This window comes from Crassostrea angulata, unplaced genomic scaffold, assembly GCF_025612915.1.
Source record: "Crassostrea angulata isolate pt1a10 unplaced genomic scaffold, ASM2561291v2 HiC_scaffold_169, whole genome shotgun sequence".
NCBI lineage: Eukaryota > Metazoa > Mollusca > Bivalvia > Ostreida > Ostreidae > Magallana > Magallana angulata.
The window spans coordinates 111,568-136,185 of NW_026441722.1; the positions used below are offsets into that span (position 1 = coordinate 111,568).

General features: G+C 30.4%; 1 protein-coding gene across 1 annotated transcript; it reads right to left on the bottom strand.

Annotated features, from left to right (window-relative positions):
* Positions 1-368: 368 nt before the first annotated feature.
* On the bottom strand, positions 369-22,639 carry LOC128169676 (synaptogenesis protein syg-2-like). The gene is made up of 16 exons (XM_052835780.1): positions 22,493-22,639; positions 21,949-22,260; positions 19,059-19,394; positions 17,243-17,512; positions 16,621-16,890; positions 14,571-14,831; positions 11,455-11,742; positions 10,878-11,168; positions 7,559-7,681; positions 4,282-4,300; positions 3,309-3,361; positions 2,939-2,960; positions 2,542-2,606; positions 2,197-2,215; positions 1,920-2,005; positions 369-1,090 (listed from the first exon to the last, which is right to left on the bottom strand). Exons 1-16 carry the CDS (start codon positions 22,569-22,571, stop codon positions 1,023-1,025), a joined length of 2,562 nt encoding a protein of 853 aa, XP_052691740.1. The 5' UTR covers positions 22,572-22,639; the 3' UTR covers positions 369-1,022.
* Between the last annotated feature and the right edge of the window lie 1,979 nt (positions 22,640-24,618).

The following is a 24,618-nucleotide window of genomic DNA, read 5'->3' on the forward strand; positions in this document are numbered from 1 at the left end:
TCAATCTAGAATTATAAATTTAATCTCCCGTTTTATTATAATACAAGGTACTATTACAGGTTTTTAGCGTTACATTTGATCTTTATTTCTCATGCTATTAACAAAATTTATGACGACTTTATACACTATCATCATTTGTTTCCAAAATCAATGAGGTAAGTCGTAATTTTTATTTAAGGCTTGGTCCATAAAAAGTTTAACACAACATGACCTCAAAATAGAGGGTGTATATTAAAATATAAAGAGAATGGATCTTAAAACCATTGATTGATTCCTTGCTTCAGCCCTTTTTACTTTCATAACTTAGATTTAAAACGCAATATTTTGATATAAAAACTTTCAGCAAAAAACTCGTTATCCTGTTTTTACATATATAAATTGCGTAAACTTTAACAACATTAGAACGTCCCAGAAATAAGTCATTATGGGTTTTCAAAACAGACTAAAACAAAAATTGTGGAATAAATCTTAGATGTAAAATATTTTGTATTGACAACTCAATAATAATATTGAAAACTTCATAAATCATTTAATATCTGATCATGTGGATAGGCTACAGCTGTTCAGCTGTATTATATTTATATGGTTAATAAGGTATTATGTACAGTGTTATTTTCAGTATATATTTTGAGGTAGGGTCTTAAAAGGCGTAATTTTTTCACTTTTTCACTTATCACGAAGTCTTGTGAAGGTTTTTTAAATTTAATTTTGCGGTTTATTGTGTTGGGTGGTGGGGGATTGAGAGTCTTTAGTGTACAAATCCCATACTTTCTATATGGAACAAATAAATGATTGAAATTCATACAGGTAAAATGCAATAAATGGGATAAAAATTAATTATACAAAACAATAAAAGTCTTTCAAGTTTGAACTTCGAACACTCATAAACATTTATTCGACATAAAGTCACTACTGTACATTCATGTAATATTCATGTATGTAAGTCATTAAATCATTACATGGTCAATCAGAAGACAAAGATACTTCAAAGAATGATTCCGAAAAATTCCGGTGGTAGTAGTTTACTTCATAAATGATGTGTTAGCATATTCTTCAGCTTTTTGGGTCACGGATTTGTCATCACTTGATTCTACAAAAAATTCCAACAATTCAACAAAAGTTGACAATATGATTTGAACTAAATATCAAATGGATGAATCTATATATACATTATTTATATACCTTACGAGATCTACGTGCTTTAAAGGAGCATAGTCACGATTTGAGCTGAAAATGCTTTATAAAGGTATTTTTAAAGTGGAACCAAGTTTGGATGATGGCTGTTATAGCATGAGCGAGATACAGTCTTCAAAATTCTTCAATTCTTTGTTTTTGTAGACAAAGATCGTGCTAATATTTTATAGTTTTATTTCATGCAGTTGACATAATATCAATTTATTAATTGATAAACTAATATGCTACTGCACAATCTATTATGATATCTTCAAATGCTGATCATTGTTGATACTGTAATGATACCGTTACAATGATTTCCGGTGCGAGCATTGGTGCTAGCGCAGCATATAATATATTGAATACTTCAGGTACATATGTAAAAAAAAAAAAACCAACAAAAAATAGCAGGGTTTACCAAAAAGATGCAATAGCGTGAAAAAAAAAATTAATTCTATGTCTTCTCTTGCTTTTAATCATTATTTATGATTTGATTACTACTCTGTATAAATTTGAAAGTTTCTTAATATCAGCAACAGTACGAGTTTCTTTTATTGATCAATGAAAATAACTACGGTTCTATTCTACGTCGGTCATTAGACTTCTTTACATCGGAATAAAATTGGAACTACATCTTAACTGTTTTTAATAAGAATGGCATATAAGTTATTGTTTTATGACACCATACATTTGTATTACAACAGCTGAAATAAATAAAACAATTGTTGTCAAATATGTAATTGTACCTTTACTTTTCAGTGGAATCATTTTCTCCATGGCCTTTCCTTCTCCATCATTATCAACACTTTTTTGCAATTTTTCATATAATTTTCTACAATCAAAATAACAAATGTTTAAGACACTTTCTGACATATATGAATTAAGCAGATGGATAGATGGATGATAGATAGATAGAAAGATTGATAGATTGATAGATAGATAGATAGATAGATAGATAGATAGATAGATAGATAGATAGATAGATAGATAGATAGATAGATAGATAGATAGATAGATAGATACTCGTTTTTTCCATGATTATCTGTAATATAAAAATAATTTTAAATAGTGTTAATGCAAATTTTTACAAAGACATTATTTTAAACAGAACGATTATAATACGAATTTTCTTTACAATTTTTTCCTAAGTAAATATGGTTGAATCCTCTATTTAGTACATTGTGTATTAGTGTAGAGAAGTCATGGAATATTTTTTCATCTTGGATCAAATGAATTATTATGAAAAATTATCATAAAGAATCATACTTTTTAAACCATCCTTTCGGTTCATAAACAAGAGAAAAAATGTATAATTTTATCTTAATAAGAAAGATTTTTCATCAACTTTTATTGAAATATTTGCAATACCTTTCTTCAAAATATCCTCGTATTGGCTGGCGTTTTCGTTTGGTGCTAATTCGTCATACATGTTCCTGCAATAAACGCATCAAAAAATCTAAATTTGAAAATATAAAATCATAATTAATAAAATTGGACTAAACCTATAATTTTTTTCTTTGAATAATTGCACTCGCAGTGTGGTTCTAAAAATGAAATATTTACATTATTACTTATTTTTCAACAGAATACTTACTGCATACGATAGTTGTACATATTAAATGTAATAAAATGATGAATCATTTAAATTTACATATAACAATGTGACATAATTATGTTAATTGTTTTATTGAATAAATATACAAAAGAGTAATCGCAAACAAAAGCCATACAATAACAAATTCAGCATTCATACCAACTCACACACCTTTCAGTATGTTCCTGTTGTTCTGAAATGGAACAATTAGTCTTTTTAACAATTTGTCAATAATGTCATTCAAAATTTATATTTTTTTTAAACATATATGCATCTATACAAAGATATATTTCGAAAAATTAGGCTTAGTATGTATTTTGTATCAAATAATGGTTGTCCTTTGAAGGAATTTGACAAACATACAAACTTTGGTTTTTGTTTTCAGTTTTAGACAACCAATTAGATTTTTTTAGAAGATAGTTTCAATCCCTATTCATATTTTATATAGTTATCGAATGACTACAGTGGAATAGATTCAGATAATTTAAAATATAAAAAAAGAGAGAATAATTAAAATTGTATTTTCAAATTAAGTCTTTACCTTTTATGGTTGTATAGTTCGATGTTTTTTTGTTTGGGTCAACTTTTATATCTCTGATTTAAATAGATATCACTTAATTAGAAATTATATAATTACAGATGTATACCAATAAAATATATAATTGTTTCAAAATACTTTGACATTGTGTTACGCAACGGAAAAATTTATTTTTAATATCTCATACCTAGATTTTCAAAGAAATTATATATACACAATATTTCAACCTAGCAGTGTAAGTTTACACGCCCATATATCTTTTTTTTTTATCCAAAACTGAAGAACTTTATAAAATGAGCTGCAACGTAGATTAAAAATCAAGGAAAACTTAAACGTCAAATAGAATTATTCACATAAATTATTTTTTTTTTGCATAAAAGCATATACAAAAATTTGGTAAGCTGTTTAAATGTAGTTCTACGAAAATTTCGGGTCGACAAACCGTAGAGCTACAGGTCCACTCATACAAAACTGTATATTTGTTGCGCACAAAACGTTGCGTACGGTTTTAGACTTATCAAAACCTAATTTTAATTGGAATATATTCTGTAAAAATGTTCATACAAAAAACCTGAGACATTTTATAATAATTGGCATTACTTTACTTGCCTCTGAATAATTTTTAACCCTTCTCACCAGTTCCGTAAAAATTGTCGGGTTTGTTGACAGGCAAAAACGGCGACTCTTGATCCTGACTTGAATTTAACATGCTTCATTTTCGAAGTCGTTTGGGTAGTTTAGGAAAAACGTTTATGGCAATTTAAGTGGTGAACCAGTAGCAAAATGGCTCATTAATTTATGGTTAGAAATATTACATAAAACATTTCTAATTTAGTTTAATAAGGCTAAACCGTGTGCAATATATCTATATAGTTTGTTTGTATGGATGAAACTTTACAGTCCGTCAACCCAAATTTTTCGTAGAGCTATAGTTCTGCAGTTAAGATTTAGAAAGAGATTGTATCAAAAAACTTACATGTTTCTTTTTTCCAATGCTACAATAGATCAATATAATCATTTTCTTTTAAAGGTTAAGGTGGCTAGACACACCAATATATTATTTATTTTTTTTATTAAATGAGATTTCACCAACAATAATTATTTTATAATTTTTTTTTTGTAATAGAAACCGGAAAATTTGTTTTTACTTCACACAATATATCTTAATATATTTTAAAAATAAAGATTTGCTCTCGGTGCATTATACTATATAATAATCTATAAAATAAACTCTATTACATTTTTGATAAATTCAATATTGATGAAAATGAAAAAGATTGAATGAGGCTATTTATTAAACCAATGGATAAAGTCTATAAATTTCACGAAACACCACTATTTTATTTGATGTTTTAATAAAGAATCGTTTTTCAAATATGATTTCACAAAATAGAGACCGATATTGGCTTTTAGTTATTTTGTTTGATTTGTTTGCATATTTTTAGTAAGATTTGGATAAAAATGTTTTGACTGCAAACAGATAATTTTAGTCTTAATAGATGTATAGTATTATTTTTAATAAATACATACCAAATATGGCCTGTTCAAGTTTTTTTAATTATTTTACAAAACAAAAATATTTCTGAAACAAAAACGTTATTCTTTTATCTCTAAAAGATAAATTATAAAGAAAAACAAACAGTCGCATAAAGCACTTATCAAACAATGATTTTTCATAAAGAAATTAAAACGAAAATGCAAAACTTTTTTTGAAAAATGAACCAATTCTGATTGAAAAAACTGACACCGATCAGAATCTTTTTAAAACCGAAATTTTGCAAAAATACTCCAGTTACAGAAATTGATATCAATAATAAAATCAAGAAAGGAACAAACCATTTTATAGCCAAAAAAATATTTGCAAAATTGTGATACATTCCAGCTCGATGTGATTTCGTTCATGATCGGTTTCATTACAATTAAGAATAATAAATCCAATTGTAAAACACATTCAGAAACTTTCTAAATTCAAATATTAGTGGGTCACACACCGCATGCTAGGCGCTTCATTGTTTTATTGTTGGGGATAACTCGGTTAGATGTGATTTTAAAGACGACCCTATAAAGTGCATTTTATTGAAATGAAGACCATTGGCATACATTTACCTTGTATTTCATACATGCACATTTATGAAGCTGAAGCATTTGGATTCAAAATAATAGTGGCTTATTGTTTTAGCTATATTCAAACGAACTTTTAATAGTAAGTTTTGAGGTGCTATGTGCTGACTCTTTCGTCTACACACGCATATCAAATGAAATTGTAATGATTTTATTTTTGAAAACAATTCAATAAATCTATAAAACTGAATTATACTTTTATAAACTTTTGACGAGTTTCCGGATTTAAGTTTTTTGTTTTCTTGTTCATTTATCATAGTTGCAAACTATATATTAAAAACAAACAAGAGGCCAGTAGGCCTTAACGGTCACCGGAGTAGCATGTAACCCATTCACGAACTTGTCGAGGAGTCTCATGTATGCAAATAATTAGGTTTCATTCTGGAGTAGAAAATTATAAATTTGTAATGACGACCACCTCTCTGCCTGAAATCTTTCAAAAAGAATTGTGAAACCTCTAAATTTGGCAAAAAAAACTTAAAGATCTGGTCTACAAAATCATGAATTCGATTTTCCTTTCAGGTGTATGGGAGTAAAGAAGATAATTTTTAAACATTATATGCATTAACACCTATGCTTTCATTTTGTCCCTGCCCTAGAGTCAAAACCCATACTCCAAGGGACATGAAATTTAAAATTTTAGTAGAGGACTTCGATTCGTGGTAAACATAATTATAAGTCAGTTTTTCATACAGACGTATAGAGAAGAAGATTTTAAAAAATATATGCGTCAATACTATATTGAAATATCCCCCCCCCCCCGCCCCCAATATTCTGAACCCCTGACCCAGGGGCCATGAATTTCACAATTTAGGTAGAGGAGTTAGTGGACATTATAACCATGTATTCAGTTTTTTGACCACATATGTGATGTGTGGGAGTAGAGAAGAAGATTTTTTAAGATTTAATACATTTTTACTATATGGCCATAATGGCCCCACCCTAGAGCCTGAGCCCCTGACACAGGGGCCATGAATTTCACTTTTTTGGCTTATGGACATTATAACCAGGCATTTAGTTTTAAACAAATATATATAGGAGTAGAGAAGAAGATTTTCTAAGATTTAATACATTTTTACTATATGGTCATATTGCTCCCACCCTACAGCCTGATAGTCATGAATTTCACAATTTTTTGGTAGACGGCCTCATAGACGTTATAATCATTCACATAGTTTTTTAGAAATATATATTGGAGTAGACAAGAGGATTTTCTAAGATTTAATACATTTAAACTGAAAGGCCATACTGGCCACACCCTAGAGCCTGAACCCCTGACACAGGGGTCATGAATTTCACAATTTTTGTAGAGGGCATCATGAAAATCATAATTATGCGTTTAGTTTTTAACAAATATAAATGGGAGTAGAGAAGAAGATTTTCTAAGATTTAAAACATTTTAACTATATGGCCATCTTGGCCCCACCCTAGAGCCAAAACCCCTGACCCGGGGGCCATGAGTTTCACAATTTTGGTAGAGGGCCTCATGGACATCACAACTATGCAACCATTTTTTTCCTAACATGTGTGGGAGTAGAAAAGAAGATTTTAGAAAATTTGGCTTTTTTTCATATTCGGCCCTACCTGTGGCGCCCCGGGGTGGTAGAGCCATTAATTTCACAATTTAGATTGCTCTTATTATGGAGATGCCTGACACCAAAAATGGTAACAATCAGCCTTGTAGTTTTTTAGAAGGAGTTAAAAATGTAAACTTGTTAACACACGACGGACGACGCACGACGACGGACGAAAACAAATAGCAATAGGTCACCTGAGTTTACACAGGTGACCTAATGAACACAATGTTGTGAAATCTTATTTTGACGTTTAATATTTTTTACGAGCTTTGATAACTCACTTCTAGGTATCCGATCGAACTGAGCTTTACTACTGATCGTTTTACAAATCAAGCAGCGGTTTAATAGTCTTTAGACAGTGAATTTCTAAGTGATTTTAGTGTTATATATTTCAAAATATAATCGATATGATTCTTTATGAATATACTGTTGGATAATTGTGTCAAATTAGCCTTAATTGTGATTGTGAAAAAAAAAAAACTGTCAAGTCAGCATAAGTCCGGTATAACTGTCCATGGAAAACTTGATTTGTGGTAAAGAATATAAATATATTACCTAGTTTAAAGATACATGTGTATCGTCTGTGAACAAAAAACACAACAATCAGTATAATCGTAACCAACACCAGCGACCCTCCAACACTTCCAGTAACTACCGCTGTCAGAGAGCTTGCTGTTTCTGTAAAAAAGCATTCATGATTCCATTTATTACTTCTCATAGTAAAATGGAGCGGGGTATTTTTTCCATAAAATCAACGCAACTCATTCAATTATGAAAGTTGAAATACCTGATCACACAAATATATAACAAACATGAACGCAACTTTGTTTTTACGGCAATTCAACAGAAATATCGTGTGGCAATACCAATAACAATTATTTATTAAGGTCTTCCGTTTCCAACGGAAGACCTTATTGTTATTGCTTTGTTTCTTTTTCCCTTTTATTTTTTTTTTTTCTTACGCATTTTTGTACAACCGATTTCTTGAAAACGACTTGACCGATTTTCGTGAAAATTGCAGATCTTGTAGATATTGATAAAAACCTTATATACATTTTTTTATTTTAATGACGTCATTTCCGTTCGGGGGATATTGACGTTTTAGTGATTTTTAGAGGGTCATTTTGTCCTGCTATCTCCCCCTAAACGAAAAAAGATATTGAATTCAAATTTTCAGGGATTGTAGACAAAAGATTGTAGATGTGTTTAAAGGCATTTGTGGTTGTCTGGCTTCAAAGGCGTCGAAGCTCGCCTGGACCCGAAAATCGAGTTTAAAAAAACGACGTAATTTTTAATGATTTTCGTTCTTTATCTCCTTTCCTGAAAATATTTTACCATAACATATAGAGCAAATAAAATTTATATTTACAGGATCTTCCGTTTGATAACAAGAAAAAGGGGCTGGTCCCTTAAATAAGGGGCCAAAAGGGTTCTAAAGTCTTTCTTCCATAGCACTTTACTGAGAAATATTTTGTATTGTTATACTTTCATGTTAAATACTGAAATCTGATTGGTTAAGACGCAGTTAATAATATTTACTATTACTCTCAGCGTTAGCAACGCACTTGGCAACGGGTAACATTAAAAAATGTTACATGCGCGAAAACTATGGGCGTACGGTTCGCTGTAGAATTCACGTTATATCTATATAAAAGCAGTAAAATTTTCTTAAAAATTTAAAAAAAGACATTCAGTATAACAAAATAAATAGTGCCTGTTTGGGAGGATAACAGTTGAAATTGACACCCCTCGAAAACCATTGTCAACCTCCGCTTCGCGTCGGTTGACAATGGTTTTCTCGGGGTGTCAATTTCAACTGTTACCCTCCCAAACAGGCACTATTTATATAATATGTTTAAGAAGCAAAAATGTTCATCTTTTACTAATTAAACTATACATTATAAATTTTTTATTATGCGTTACGTAATTATGGTTTTAAGGGGCCAAAAATCCAAAACTTCGATCGAATATATCTCAAAAAGGACAAATATTTTGAAAAGCAATATAGAATAAAAGATGCTTAGAATGATGTTTTAAACAATATTCAATCATAAAATTTTCGTTATCTGGCCCCAATAAGGAGATTAGGGGTCGGCCCCTAAAATGTCCTTTCCCAGATAGTTCTTAAACGGCAAAGAATTTCTAAACACTTGTTGAACAAAATATGTTTAATATCAAAAGAACTTTCGTAAGATGCTAAGAAAAAGGGGCTGGCCCTTCAATTTGGGGGCCAAAAGGGCTCTAAAGTCTGTCTTCCATAGCACTTTACTGAGAAATATTTTGTCATATGTTTAAGAAGCAAAAATGTTCATCTTTTACTAATTAAACTATACATTATAAATTTTTTATTATGCGTTACGTAATTAGGGGTTTTAAGGGGCCAAAAGTCCAAAACTTCGATCGAATATATCTCAAAAAGGACAAATATTTTGAAAAGCAATATAGAATAAAAGATGTTTAGAATAATGTTTTAAACAATATTCAATCATAAAATTTTCCTTATCTGGCCCCAATAAGGATATTAGGGGTCGGCCCCTAAAACGTCATATCCCAGATAGCTCAAAAACGGCAAAGAATTTCTAAACACTTGTTGAACAAAATATGTTTAATATCAAAAGAACTTTCGTATGATGCCAAAAAAAAGGGGCTGGCCCTTCAATTTAGGGACCAAAAGGGCTCTAAAGTCTTTCTTCCATAGCACTTTACTGAAAAATGTTTTGTTATATGTTTAGGAAGCAAAAATGTTCATCTCACATTTATTTAACAACATATTATAATTATTTTATCATGTGTTCCGTATTAAGGGGCTTAAATGGGTTTTAAGGGGCCAGAAGTACCAAACTTTGATAACATACCTCAAACAGAACAAATATTTGAAAAAACATTATTTTGAAAATCAATATAGAATAAAATGCTGAAAATGATGTTCCTAATAAAATTCAACCATCAATTTTTTTTTGTTGCCCCAATAAGGAGATAAAGGGTCAAATATCAAAGTCAAGGTCATATAACCTTCAAAAAATCGCACGGAAGACCTCCTCGTTGCTCGCAACGAGATCGTGTCTAGTCTTCTTTTTCTTTTTTGTTTTAGTGGGTTTTTTTTGGAGGTGGTGTTTTGTTTAGTTTGTTTTTTTTATCATTTAAACTGTTGTATCAATGTTGTTACAATGTTGAAAACACGACATTAACTGAATTTAATATTGATATTTGAATGTTCTATCTGAAAAAGTAAAGAAAATATGAATACATAATCTTTATGAATTCTCATAATTTTCAATCATTAATACTACCGGTTTTAAAAGGGCGAGCGATCGTATGATATCAAAATTTGAAGTAGCTATGCATGTCTGTAGAGCTAACCAACTCGTTTACCAGGCTTCTCTATCAATTCAAGGCTGTGCTCTTACAGAAAGCTCATGAAGTTTAATTTTGAACATGTAATTTAAAAAACAATTAAAACGTTGAATATATGAATACAGTACATCTAATTGATGGGTCTTATGCATTCAAAACACATTTTCAAAAACAAATGGTATTTTTAAAAAAAGGAAAAATGATATACATGTAAATTGGCATTGCGTGCTGAGTACGGGTTTGTATTAAGATTTTTAATGCAAAGTATGATTAACGTTTGTGATATTTTTAGAATTATACTTGATTAATGTAAATTTCCCTTTAATACTTATTCTTTTTCTGGTTATCTTTCAACGTTTTAGTGTCGGTTGGATAAATAGATAAACATTATGAGAAATAAATGAATATTACTTAGAAAGTAATTTGTTGCATGATTCATTCTAGCTATTTGAAAACTGAAAATTCTTATGTATAAGAATTCAAATTACACAGGATCAGTTGACAAATAATTCAATATAACCTTTTGCGGTGGTGCAGCTGATGGCTTTTGAGAAACTAGATCCATGACTGTTCTTTGCCGACACAGAAAACCAGTACGTCACTGACGGTTGAAGACTGCTAACGTAAGTAACATGAATTTCATTTTCACCCTTGTCGTTTAGACCATTGTACAGATTAGTTCCATCATGGCCACTCAGAGTAATCACAGTAAAATTCTGAATGTCTCCGCCATTGAATGACGATATCCATTGAACTATGGCTTCTGTTACTTTACATGTTACTTTTATATTTCTGGGAAGGTCTGGTTTTCCTTTATATACACAAGAAACCAGTAATGCCATGGTAATATGGTATGAAATACATATATGTATGCTTTAAAGATGCTTCTTGCACATGAATAAGACACTGTTTGAAATTCTCAAAACACTAAAGACTTTTAAAAATGTCAATTACTTTTAGAACTTGTTCCACATACAAAACAATTTTAATCAATATCCGTTTAGCAAATTTAGTTAAACTAAAATATTATGTCCAAAACAAGATTTGTTCCCTTTTTAAAAATTGAATAAAAGTAAGTTACATGTCTCTATACTTACTTTGCTTAATTACATTAACAGTTACGGTTTTTTCTCCAAACATGTTGCTCGCTCTTAAATAATAAACCCCAAAACTACTTTTCTCAACAGCATGTTGTCTTATTCGAACTGTGAAGTTATTCACTTTATTCTCTGTGATGGTGGTTATCATCTGATCGTTCCTTGTTCCGTTTTCATACTGTAACTCGTATTGAGGCTCTGGATATGCAATTATTATGGTTGAGAACTTAATGCCGGTGGTGCAACTAACTGCAAGTGTTATATTTGTGATATCTGGCGTTGGTTTACCTATGAAAAAGCAAAATATATGATCATACCTTCAACTCTTCATTGTGTTTCCACTTTGGTCAAAAATTTTCTACATACAAAATATTTATTTATACAAATATGGAAGGATTTTTTTCCCGATAAAAATGTACAATTCATTACTGATTGATAAATAACCTGTATAGCGAAGGCAACTCACAACTTTATTATTCACTACATTTCCGTTATACATAATTTATCAATATGTATCATTTTTAGTATGTATCAGATATGTTTCTTTTCGAGTGTTTTCCTCAAATACCGTTCACAATTACATGTATTATGCATGTTTACATGTATGCGAGCTTGTTATTCGATTACTAAATTGCGAGTAAATTGATTGATATTGTAATAATTTATATACTTAGTATCATTGTGAGCTTTTATATCGGTCAGTGAAATTTAAATAAATTTTACCATATAGTTTAAATATATGTGGGAAAGCACAGTCTTCAGAACAATTATTTTATCATAAATTCGATTGTTTTATTCCGACTCATGCAATCAATAAAGTTCAAATGTTAGGGTTTGTACGTAAGAAAAAATCTACACATGTATGTGTCTATTCAGTGTAGCATGAACATAGACAATTACTTTTTTGAAAATGAAATATTAAACAGGATTGTGTTTTCTTGTGTAAAATTGTCAAATTCATTGCCAAGTTCATTTTTTTTTGTAACAATAAAGTACGATAATCCTAAACGGTAACAGGGATAACTTCAATCTTGAAATTTCAAACACGTGATACAAAATAGAATAAAAAAATGAAATTCTCAAAACTCGTTGTATAAAAGTCATATAATATCATATATTCATTGTTCAAATAAAACGAGCAAAGAATTAGATATTGGCAAAGTAGTAAAAGACATATCTCGGACATATCCAGTAAACACGTTTACACCCAGCCATATAATGAATATTGCACATTACAGTCAACAAAAAAATATTAAGTACTTATCGTTATTTTTGTTTTCTTCCATTTGTTTTTAAACATATCCTTGAATACACATTCTTTGTTAAAATGTATGTAACGCATGCCACACTATAATGTCTTTATTCAACCTGTTCATAATAACACTAGGGAAACAAACAACTATTTAAAACACAATAACCGATATAGTTTGAGTCGCAAAGGTAAAAAAAAGAAAGTTGCTGGGCAGTGAATGGGAATAAAATCTGAGTTCGAATAAAAAACATGGACGGCTTTAGCTGATTAGAAAGTAAAATCTTCAAGAGAGTACTTAATTATGATTTAATTTCATGACATTTTCAAACGCGAGTTTTATTTGTGTTAGTTGCTTATTTTTTACACGATCTATTTCATTACTTTCAATTATTTATCTACTACGTTGCACGTAAAACCCTTATGTACATGTATGTCTACATATCCATGATATAAAATTTTACAATAGATATTTAAGTTTAGGTTGAATATGAATACATTATTGTTGTTACTATAATGTATCATGAACTGCAAATTTCATGTCAGAAATTTGCAGTTTAAAATTATAATTTACTCTTTAAAAACAAAAATATATAACGATTGATAAAGTTCTATCAGTTTTTTAAGAACAAAATCTATTTAGAGACCTGTTTACATTAATAATGTCCTATACATAAATTGGTTCGCTACATATTCCTCATCTTCGCTAGCCAAGGGTTTTCGGTCCGCTTTGCTCCCATAAACCCTTGGCGGATTTCAATATGAAAACTCGGTGATAGGCACCGCTTTATGATTGGCTGCAGCTGCGAGTAGCTGATCCAATCACAGTGCATGTAAATATAAATTTTAAAAGAAAACAATCGAGTACAGTGCTTCTCCAACGATGGTCTAACCAGATCGCTTTAAAAGCTACATGTATCTATTTTACTGGGATTGAACATGTAGCTCTACAAACTTGTCAAGGCTCGCGTGATCAGCATGGGAAGTAAACATGGAAAATGTAGAAGTTGCCTATCCCGTTAGTATATATATACGTCCCTGCTTATGGTTATTGCTTTTAACGATTCAATGATCTTTGTTTTATTTAATTTCTTTGGTCCGCAATATTCACGACAGCGATACCTGGTTTTATAGCATGAAAACTTTCATATACATGTAAATCGGCGACTTTCTCACTCCGGTCCTTACAAAACACGATGAATAAAACAATATGTGCTTTCCCTTCGTTATTACTTAATTCGTATTTAACATGTTTAATAGCATCGTTAATTATGTTCCGACATTCGGTAGTCAGCATGTTTTTAAGTTGTATTAATACTGTAGTGTGTATATAACCCGTTGTTTAATTCGATTAAAATGTAAATATGCAAGGGGCGCAACTCAAGTTGCTCGCTAGATAGCGCCACCACATCACCGAGTTTTCGTAATGAAATCCGCCAAGGGTTTACGGGGAGCAAAGTGGACCGAAAACCCTTGGCTAGCGAAGATGCATATTCCTCAGTGGATGATTATTTCTTGTGATAGAATTTAATAATTCATTTAAATCTTTTTAAAACAAAGATTGAAGTACCATTCTGTATTATTTTTAAAGCACCTTTTTGCAAAGTTTTATTTTAAAGATACAGCTCATATTGCATAGGTGTCGTTTTAGTTAATATTATATTTAATTTATCTAATTTTGACATTGTTAAACTGTATATATAATCCCTGCATTATATCACTGTGCCTGCAAACATTGAATATGATATCGTTAACATAATTATTACAATATATAAGATGTTCTAACATTTGCTATTTTTCATTATATATATATATTACCCAAAAATTAGTCAAGTAGTCAAGGGTTTTAAGCTAATAAGGATCTTACAGTTTACAATTAGTTCCACCCTTGCTGTCACTGTATTCCCGATTCCATTACTGGTCACAAGGGTATAGTTCTTGGTATCTGTACACGTGGTGTTTTCGATAGTGTATGAAGCAGTTTTCACTGTTGTCTGGGTTTTCAAAAGTTGTGTTCCATTATACCAAGACGCATCTGACAAAGGATTGCTTACTATATATCGAGTTATTGTGAATTTCTCACTCTCATTTACTACTTGTAGTGATCTCCTCTCTATTGTGGGTTGGTCTAGAAATAAAATAACCAATAACAATAGCAACTTTTAAGCTTGTTAAGATTATATTCTTTGACCAGCATGCCTACAATGTAAACTGTGAAAGGATTGTCTTTGATATGTATATATCTACACAAGCATAAGGATTTAATTTTGAGAATTAAGGATTGTCATTTTTTTTCTGTGAAATGGTTTATTTTTTATTTGTTATAATTTCAAGAAATAATTTGTATTGGATATTGGTATAATTAGATGGTAAAGTAGTATTTAATCTTTAATTTTGCGAAAGAGCGACAAAAATGTCTCCTTAATTCAATGTGCATATGCAAAACCAGATACAGTCTTATTTTCAATTACTGAAATGTGTTATATAAACGCCCAAGCTGCAGTAAGATAAGGTAGTCCACAATACAGGGTGTGGTTAACACAGGTAAAAAAAGGGTTGTTTCACTCTGTAAAAAGCTCACTTTCCCTTATAATTAGATGAAAGGTTAAGTCTGTTTTGGATAATCGTTTTCATATAATGTTGATTGATTTTTTTTTATACAAAAAGTACAAAAAACTAACAGTAAACGATATATTGCAAAACTTTTATTTAAGATTTGGAGTCTCTTTCACATATTCCCTAAAGTATTACATCATATGGTCGACTCATGATTAAGAATGTGTTAACGGCTATTTATTATTTAACTATCAGCCTAAAATAAGAGAAAATGTTCATTTAATAAACTAATTGAAATATTTGATATACAAAACGCCATTTTGATAAAACGGTGACCAAACTAGATTATTAAACAATTAGTTTTCTTCATAAGTCTACTAAGATACTAGTTAGCTCAAACACATCATCATTTTGAAGTCTTTTTACCACCTTGAGAAATGAAATAAAAAATGACGAGCTCGCGCCCACGCTTCAACATGACTTGAAAATAAAGTGTTATGATGTTCCCTATCTTTAACGAGGCCGAGTACAGAACGAGTACGCACGCTTTCGCGCAGCGTTTCATTTGTATTGTGACGTCATCTTTTTGCTTGGTTGACGCCATGGCGTGATAGTTTCAACTGCAGATATTCAGCGAAAATTGTTGAACATATCTCGTTTGATGCGTAAAAATAATGTTATATTGTGGAATAAACATAAATGTCTCGAAGTATAAGCTATATTTGGGCTCGGGTCGAAAACGTGAAGAGGGTTCAGCAAGCCTAGCCTTCTGTCACGTTTTCTTAACCCGCCTAAATATAGCTAAATTCATATATTTCAGACAGTAACCATGTATTTTATATCAATGACCCTTAATATGTGATGTTATACATTTTTTTATTACTTAAATATGACTGAATGTTTTAATAATACTATTTAGATCACCTTTTCCGCTTTTGTCAAATAAAAAATAGCCATTACCTGACGAATCTGGGAAATTGGGCATACAAAAATCAACTTTGATAAGACCCCTGGAACAAACCAGGAGGTAAAAGGTTTTTTTTATTTGACCATTAGATGCCTTTTAGCAATAACTTTAATATGTAGAACAGAAAAAGAAATCCCTAGGGCAGAAGTTTTGAAAAAATGTAAAAAAAAAAAATATCCAAAATTGATACATTTCAAGCAAAATCCCATAGGGTCCTATGTTAAAGATTAACACACTTTGAGATGACCCCCTAAACAAACGGTGTGGTAAATGTCTTATTTTTTAATCTTAAAATAATAATTATATCAGTAGAAATTCATGTAAAAAGTTTCATCCAAAAATCTAGGGCAGAACAAATTAGCCTCGGCGTTCCAAAATGATAAAAATATCTCACAAAGAACATTGACGATCATGGGCTGACTGTGTGTTCCCTTCTCCCCAATACTGTAGTTGTTCTCTGCTGTACATCTGTATGTACCAGAACTGGCTCGCTGTATGTTAGGTATATGTAGAGTGGACCCGTTCTGTCTAAATCCTGGGTTGTCTTCCTTGGTCCAATAGAATGTGGTGGAGTTAGGATTACCAGAGACGGCCTGACAGGTGACTAATAAGGCTTTTCCTTCTACTATGTCTTGTTGAGATAGCGTCTTTATTGTTGGTGGGTCTGCATACACAACATGTAACGAGATCAATGGATATTTCAAAATATATTAATTACAATATCAAGACTTTTCAATTTCGTGCATGTTAGTTAATAGTTAAACAATGCCCTTTCTAGTGAATGGTATTTAAGACATATTTGTTTTGTTCAATTAATTGGCAAGTATACTATCCATAATTCAATCTAATTAGCTATTTCTATACGCTAAACAAAACCTATGTAATATTATAGAAAGCTTATCACAGAAGAACACAAACCAGTCTGATGCACATAGAAAAACTTCTCATTAAACCTATGAAATACAAACACAAAATATTTTATAATTTTGTTTTGAACATCATAATCAGTGACCTACAAAGAACATTGACGTCCATGGACTGACTGTCTGTTCCCTTCTCTTCTTTATTGTAGTTGTTCTCCGCTGTACATCTGTAGGTACCAGAACTGATTCGCTGTATGTTAGGTAGATGTAGAGTGGAACCATTCTTTCTGAATCCTGGGTTGTCTACCTTGGTCCAGTAAAATGTTGTCGAGCTAGGATTTCCAGGGGTGGCCTTACAGGTGACAGACAAGTCTCTTCCTTCTAATATGTCTTCCTGAGACAGCATATGCACTGTGGGTGGTCCTGTTATTTAAACAATACTGATATCAATGGATAGTACGTTATTATAGCATTTTCCTGGTAACATGAATATTAAATTGATTGTCTTTCTTTTGACACAATGGTATCTATTCTTCCTATGAAAATTGGACATTTTAATTGAAATGAATGTTTGTTGTTCATTAACATTACATGTATTTTCTAAAATGATAATTTCATAATTCATATTGGTTGAAGTTTCAGGCAGAAATATCAGAAAAGAAGATTTCTGCAAAAAAATAAAATTTGATAAATAGGGCTTATATTGTTTTACGTTTTCCAATCTAAAAAAAAGATGTATGTCAAGTGTTTAATCTGTGCACGGGATATTGCGTGCGCACGAAATTATAAGTCTCGTGCAATAGAAAATAAGTCATCAGAAAATAATAACCTTAGCTAGTATAGTTAAAAAAACGTTTCTTCCTAAATATACCTACGTAGGCATGCACATTTTTGCATTACTGTAAAATATATATATATATATATATATATATATATATATATATATATATATCATATATATATATATATATATATATATATATATATATATATATATATATATATATATATATATATATATATATATATATATATATATATATATATATATATATCATATATATATATATCATATTGTATTTGATATACACCATGAATATATATTTTTATTATTTTCGTGTTTCTTTTTGAAAATAAAATTATAACAAGTATAAGCAATCATGGCCAAGAATACGCACATTTGCATATTTGTGTCCTTACCTTATACCTTATTATTACATGTACATACTGCTTAAAAATTACTTTTAAAACAACATTACAGTAGACGAAACCCTAAAAAAGAGCTCGTAAAACTAAACCGATCTGTTTATGAATGAAAAATTATCAATAGTTCCGAAGTACCCTCATTCGCGCAGGAAAAAATAAACCAATTTTATTTATGATATGAAATAGTACATACATTGAATACTTGTTTCAGCATTTCTTTTCTATCAATTCATATTACAGGACGCAATTGATATATTTAAATCTGTGTACTTTGATCAATTTAATTTGATTCCTACAAAAACATCGACTTATGATTATCGTTAAACATAAGTTATTAGTGTCATATTGATTCGTTTTACTTATTCATTAATCACTCTTTATCATCAGAACAAGAAGTTAAAAATCAAAACATATTTACATTGGTTATTTATATGTTTATATTACAATCCATTTATTATTCATAACATGTCTGTCATTTGAGGAGTTGGTGTTATGTGATATTTTTCACACGATTTAATCATTGTAACATAAAATAACTCGCAAAGTCAAGAGTCGGAAAGTTATGTAGAATCAAAACACCCTTCCAAGATAACCTTATCAAACTTCATCTCGACTAAAACCATTGACGGAACGAAGAATACACGATCTTTTATTTATATTCTTTTAAAAAGTCAGCATTATCTTAGTAAATAATTATAAGCTCGTTTGTACATATAGATATATACGTATTAATGATGATGTATATAAATAAAGTATATCTTACTTGCTATTTTGATGATGACGTCAGAACTTCTGTAACTAGAATTAACCACATATTCACATCTCCACAACGACCCCTGTTCATATTCTGTCATGTTTTCTGCTGGTATAGTCAGAGTGTACACATAATCTGACAGACATGCGTATGTGTATCTAGGGTTTGCACTCTGATTAACACAGTCATTATTGAGATATCCGATTAAACCACATAAAATATTGTTTCTGTAGAACTTAACCGCGTTGACCGTTTGTTCAGGGGGTACAAACATGCTACAAGTCCATGTATAAGCTTGTCTCAAGGAAGCAAACTCTAAGGATCCCGTCATGTTGAATTGTTGACCTGAGTTAAAAAAAATATAGTTTGTTCAAAACAAACTGTTATACCGGTATTTCAAATCTCTTTTTAATAAATTTTAATGAAAATGTAAGGGAGTTTAAAAACTCATCGCATTTTTGAGCTTGTCTCGGATATGAAAGTAAATACTTGTGCCTATTAACATTGAAACTCCAAACTTTAAACTCCAAATAATTTGGTTTTATTAAGAAGCGGTCGACAACTTCCTTTCTAGAACAATCCTTTAGCTGTTAGGTGGTCAAAATGTCAGTTTTATGTGCGGCAAAATAATATATCATCCCACCCGCCATCCTATTATCTAAAACATCAACTGTGTTTGCTTTTGTTTTTTGGGGTTGGGGAATTTTTTTTTAGCTAAAGATGATCAGCTTCATTAAACATGTACTGGAATATGTCGCGGTGGATCATGCTGCATTTAGCGTATTTCTTCGCACCTTAACGAAACTAGAGGAGTGCAACACGCAGGGATGGGGTAATTGAAAAAAGTATTTGTAATTGAGTGTAATTAATTAAATTTTTCAAAGTAATTGAAAGTAATTGGTAATTGAGTCTGTCTTCAATTACAAGTAATTGAATGTATTTAAATACATTCCAAAAATATTGTGTATTTTCAATTACTTTTCAATTACATCTCAATTACTTTTCTCCAAGTTTAAGATATAATAAAGGTGTCTTATAATGATAAATAGATTTTATACATGTTTGGCATATACAATACTTAAATGTCCCGTAATGTTTCATATGTTTATACAGTATGACACACTGCCCAGAGCAATAGGTAAAGATCTAATTTTGTGGAGGTGTGAACTCCTTTAATACCCAAGAACCCCAATTGATTTTAGACTGAACTGAACGGATTTTAGACTCAAGGGAATCAAAATATCTCATTCTTGTGAATTATAGCAATTATTATTTATATACTGATATGCTGTACTGCCAAAAGTTGTACTTTCTCAATAAACATAGTTTTAATATGTGAATAAAAATTAATTCACTATAGAGAAAATATTATTCAGAACCAAAAATGAACTCAATGGTACTTAATGAATTTAATGTTAAAGAAAATTTTCAAGAAATCTGATCCGAACTGAACTATACAACCTTTAAAAAATTAACCGTACATATAGCCCTGTATATCTTAATGTCGTTAATATATGTATATGTTCTCAAGATTTAAAAAAATAAAACTAAAGTATTTGAAATGTAATTAATTACATTTATCAAAGTAATTAAGAGTAATTAATTACATTTTAAAAAATCAATGTAATTGTAATTGCAAGTAATTGATAAAATTGTCAATGTATTTGAAAGTAATTAATTACTTTTCAAAGTAATTGACCCCAACTCTGGCAACACGTTTTCTTTCTGTCACTTCGTTGCTTTTATATTTTGACACTGTTGCGCTTATGATTAAAAATACAGTGTTGTATGGACATATGTTGCATTTGTATTTTTCTTTATTGATAATGATTTTTGTCGATATTGATATATTTGATTTATGACATTCGTATACTTTTGACAGACAGTGCATGGTTCGCTTAATATTGGTCGTCATATTTTGTATTAATCGTTCATAGAGGGGCAGCCCCTACCTTTGATTTACAACAGCCTGTTGCGCAGAATAAATTATAAATAATAATACATTTAGATATTAATTTTAGTTTACCAGGCATCATAGACGATACAAATTATGACTACACTTCTTACATTTAACCATAAAAAAATGTAGTTCATTTGGAATTTAAAGGAATTTGGAATTTAAAGGGAGAAAAAAAGAAAGCCACCATTTCTCAGTTTTAGTTATATCAAAGTCTCATTTAGAGAAAGTTGTTAATTTTTGCAAGTATCACATGTGCTCGGATATTATAAATTATTAATTTTGTCTTTATGTGGCACCGACAAAATACAATCAATGAATTTTTACAACATTAGGTATCATATTCCATATTTCTAGAACATAGTATTTATATGGAAATGGAAACGAATTTATACTGATTAACAGTGCAAGAAAAAAAACACCAGCATCTGACTTCTCATAGCATCATTTTGATAAGGAAACACTTAAATTAAGCTTTTAAGTGTTACTTGAGACAGATCATATTGCAATACTATATTTAAGCATGTCCAACAATTGAATATTTCCTCAGACGATAAAATTAATAAGAAATAATTAAGATTGAAGCTATGTTTTAAGTTTGAATTTAAGTTTGATTTGTATGGATTTCAGATCATAGATAATTGTAATAATGAATGTGCCTTCACTTACCCTCACCCTCACAAATGGTGATCGGCAAAATATGCGGTTTATATTTAGTGTTCAAATATTTTTAAATTGAAAATGGAAAACAATAATGGACTTATATCCCGGTACATATGGTGATTTATAGACTGATTGGGGATTATTGACCTCAGTAGATAATTTATATGCTGTCTTTGACATTCTCATGATAATGATCAGATTCAGTATTTCTTGTAATTTTTGCTTTCTTATGGCATTTGTATAGATATAAGACTGTGTCAAGTAGTCAAGATGTCTTACTTGCTTTAACCACTCTAATGCTTTTCAGAATATTACTGCTAGGTGTCAGACCGTCATGTAAAGAATATATCCCAGCATCTTTTGATTGAAAATTTCCAATGCACACTGACATTATTGTTTTAGAAACGCTACAGTTAAATGATGATTCATTTCCAAAGTTATTTGAAAAGATATAAGTCGATTGTCCATCAAACGATAAACAGAAAGGCAAATCTCGAACTCTGATTGCGTAGGTGCCAAAAGAGTTGTTTTTGAAAAAATCAAGGCAGACTCCTGCTCCTACCTCACAGTATACTGTATAACCTAAACATCCTGTAAAAATTAAATATGCTTAGGAGAAATATATTTAAAACCTAGCTTGAACATAATTTCATAATCAACATTGCTTATACTGCATGTATTAATCTTAATAAAAAATAAAAACAGAAGTTGAATGTGTTTAATTCATATCTAGTGTATTTTAATGTCGTTTGACCTAATTTGTGCGAAGAAGGAAGAAACTAATCCCTTTTTGGTCATGATAAATATGAAATGTTTTACTTACCCTCTGTAGTCAAAACAATGAATAAAAACCACAACAAAGAATCAATATATGTATTCCTTCTAATGTTTAGGTAAACCATAATTAAAGTTAGAAAAGAACATTAAATTATCAAGCCTCTTTTCTGACCGGGTTTATCTGTTTACCACCTAAATCAACAAGGAAGTTTTTTTGTGCTTTATAAAATCATATCTAACTTTCACGACTGAATTTTATTTTTTTTAAATGACAAATGAATATGCATTGGCCTCTTTATTAAGATAAATAAACTTAAACGGGTTGGCACCTGAAATACCAGTAATGCCAATCATCTAAAAACATCTTGGATATAAAGATTGGGACCAAAGATCGTCATTTATTTCATTTGTGGCCTTTGTCACATGTGGGTTTTTTTTTTCGGGGGGGGGGGGAGGGGGGATATGAGGTCTCAAACAGAAATGATACTTTTCCTGAAATTGTTGCTTTTTTGCAAGAAATCAAACAGATATATATAGTTTGAACTATTATTTAGTTGTGATTAAATATAGTATGAAAATAAACACATGTAGTGACTGTAAAAGAATGTCAGACATGTCGGCCCAACGACACCTCGGCCCAACGACACTTCGGCCCCAGGACACCTCGGCCAAGACGGGTAGGCCCAAAATTTGAGACACCTCGGTTCACGTAAAAGACATCTCGGTTCAAGCAAAATTAAAACAAAATTATTTGATTTAAATGTTTTTATTTTATTAACATATATATATTATCAAAATATTACATATCAAAGACGTGTAAAAGAAATTGAATTAATAAAAAATGAGACCATTAAGTTCTAATTGTTAAGCAAACAAGAAAGTAAAATTAAGAAAATGACGACAATTTCGACAACGACAATGGCACTTATTGTTACACAAACAAGAGGATGCAGCACTTTCTTTTGGAGTCGCAAACGCGTGTCACGGGTGACAATGAAGATTTAATTACGAGCAGTTAATTATAAGATGATCTAATCACCGAAGTCCATATATATCCTTTCAATGATTACCACCCTATATCAGATTTACAAAATCGTCAGAGAAACAACTCATCATGACATTTCATTTCATTATTACGCAAAATATTTTTATTGTGTCCACTTTCTGGTCAATCTTTGTAGATTTAATAAATTTATGAAAATATCTAAATATTGCAATCTTTAAATCCTAGATTTAACACTAATATATATTTCAAGTGTGTCATCAATTCCTGAAATCTGGACGCGTGACCATCCAATGGTTTAGTCATACATGTATGCAAGTGTTACCCGATGTCTAAAGTTATGCGCGCTTATTAATATTGTACATATCGATGTAAATTTAAAAACAATAGACATGACCTTTTCACTAAAAGTTGATTTAGGTTTGTTTCTATCTAACCTTCCCCATAAAAAAAAAATTTTGTAGACTTTAAATGAACTTTATTCATTAATGTTGTGTAATAACGATATACTAATCATTCAGTGTTGATTAAATAGATATATTCATACTAATTTTAAATATAATGATCATGTGCGCGTCTTGTACGAACATTTTGATGCTAAATATCATCTGACAATTTTATCACATTTAGCACCAATTCAATATTTCATGTCGTTGGTCATTGTCTCCAAAAAAGAGATAGAAAGAAGAAATCAATGAATAGATAAAGTAATTATCTGAGCCTATTTTATTTTTTATTTTTTTGGTAGAACCTAAAGATTCATTGGGCCGAGGTGTCTTTTACATACGCCGACGTGTCAATAAATTTGGGCCGACCCGTCTGGGCCGAGGTGTCAAACGCCCTTGGCCGAGGTGTCGTTGGGACGAGATGTCCGTCTACCCTGTAAAAATAATATCCAAGTTTTAAAAACCTTGCTTTACTGATGGCTTCAAATGCCAGTACATAGTGATTACAACAGCAAATGAAAGATTGTTATAAAATTTTGGAGGAATCAAATTATAACGCAAAAAAAAAAAATAATAGTAATGCAAACTTTCTTAAATGTCTCATATAAAAGTAGGGGTCACATCTCCAAAATTGAGATACGACATGAAATAATTTTATATAAAATTATAATTTTAGGCAAAAATTGGAGTTAATATTTTTTTACTTCTAGGAAATATAAGCTT

Coding starts and splice junctions, on each gene's coding strand:
- LOC128169676 (XM_052835780.1), bottom strand. CDS start 22,571: ATGGTTTACCTAAACATTAGAAGGAATACATATATTGATTCTTTGTTG. Junction 14,832..16,620: donor CATGATCGTCAATGTTCTTT/GTGAGATATTTT, acceptor TTTTATTTCTAG/ACCAACCCACAATAGAGAGG. Junction 1,091..1,919: donor GATTCCACTGAAAAGTAAAG/GTACAATTACAT, acceptor AATTTTTTGTAG/AATCAAGTGATGACAAATCC.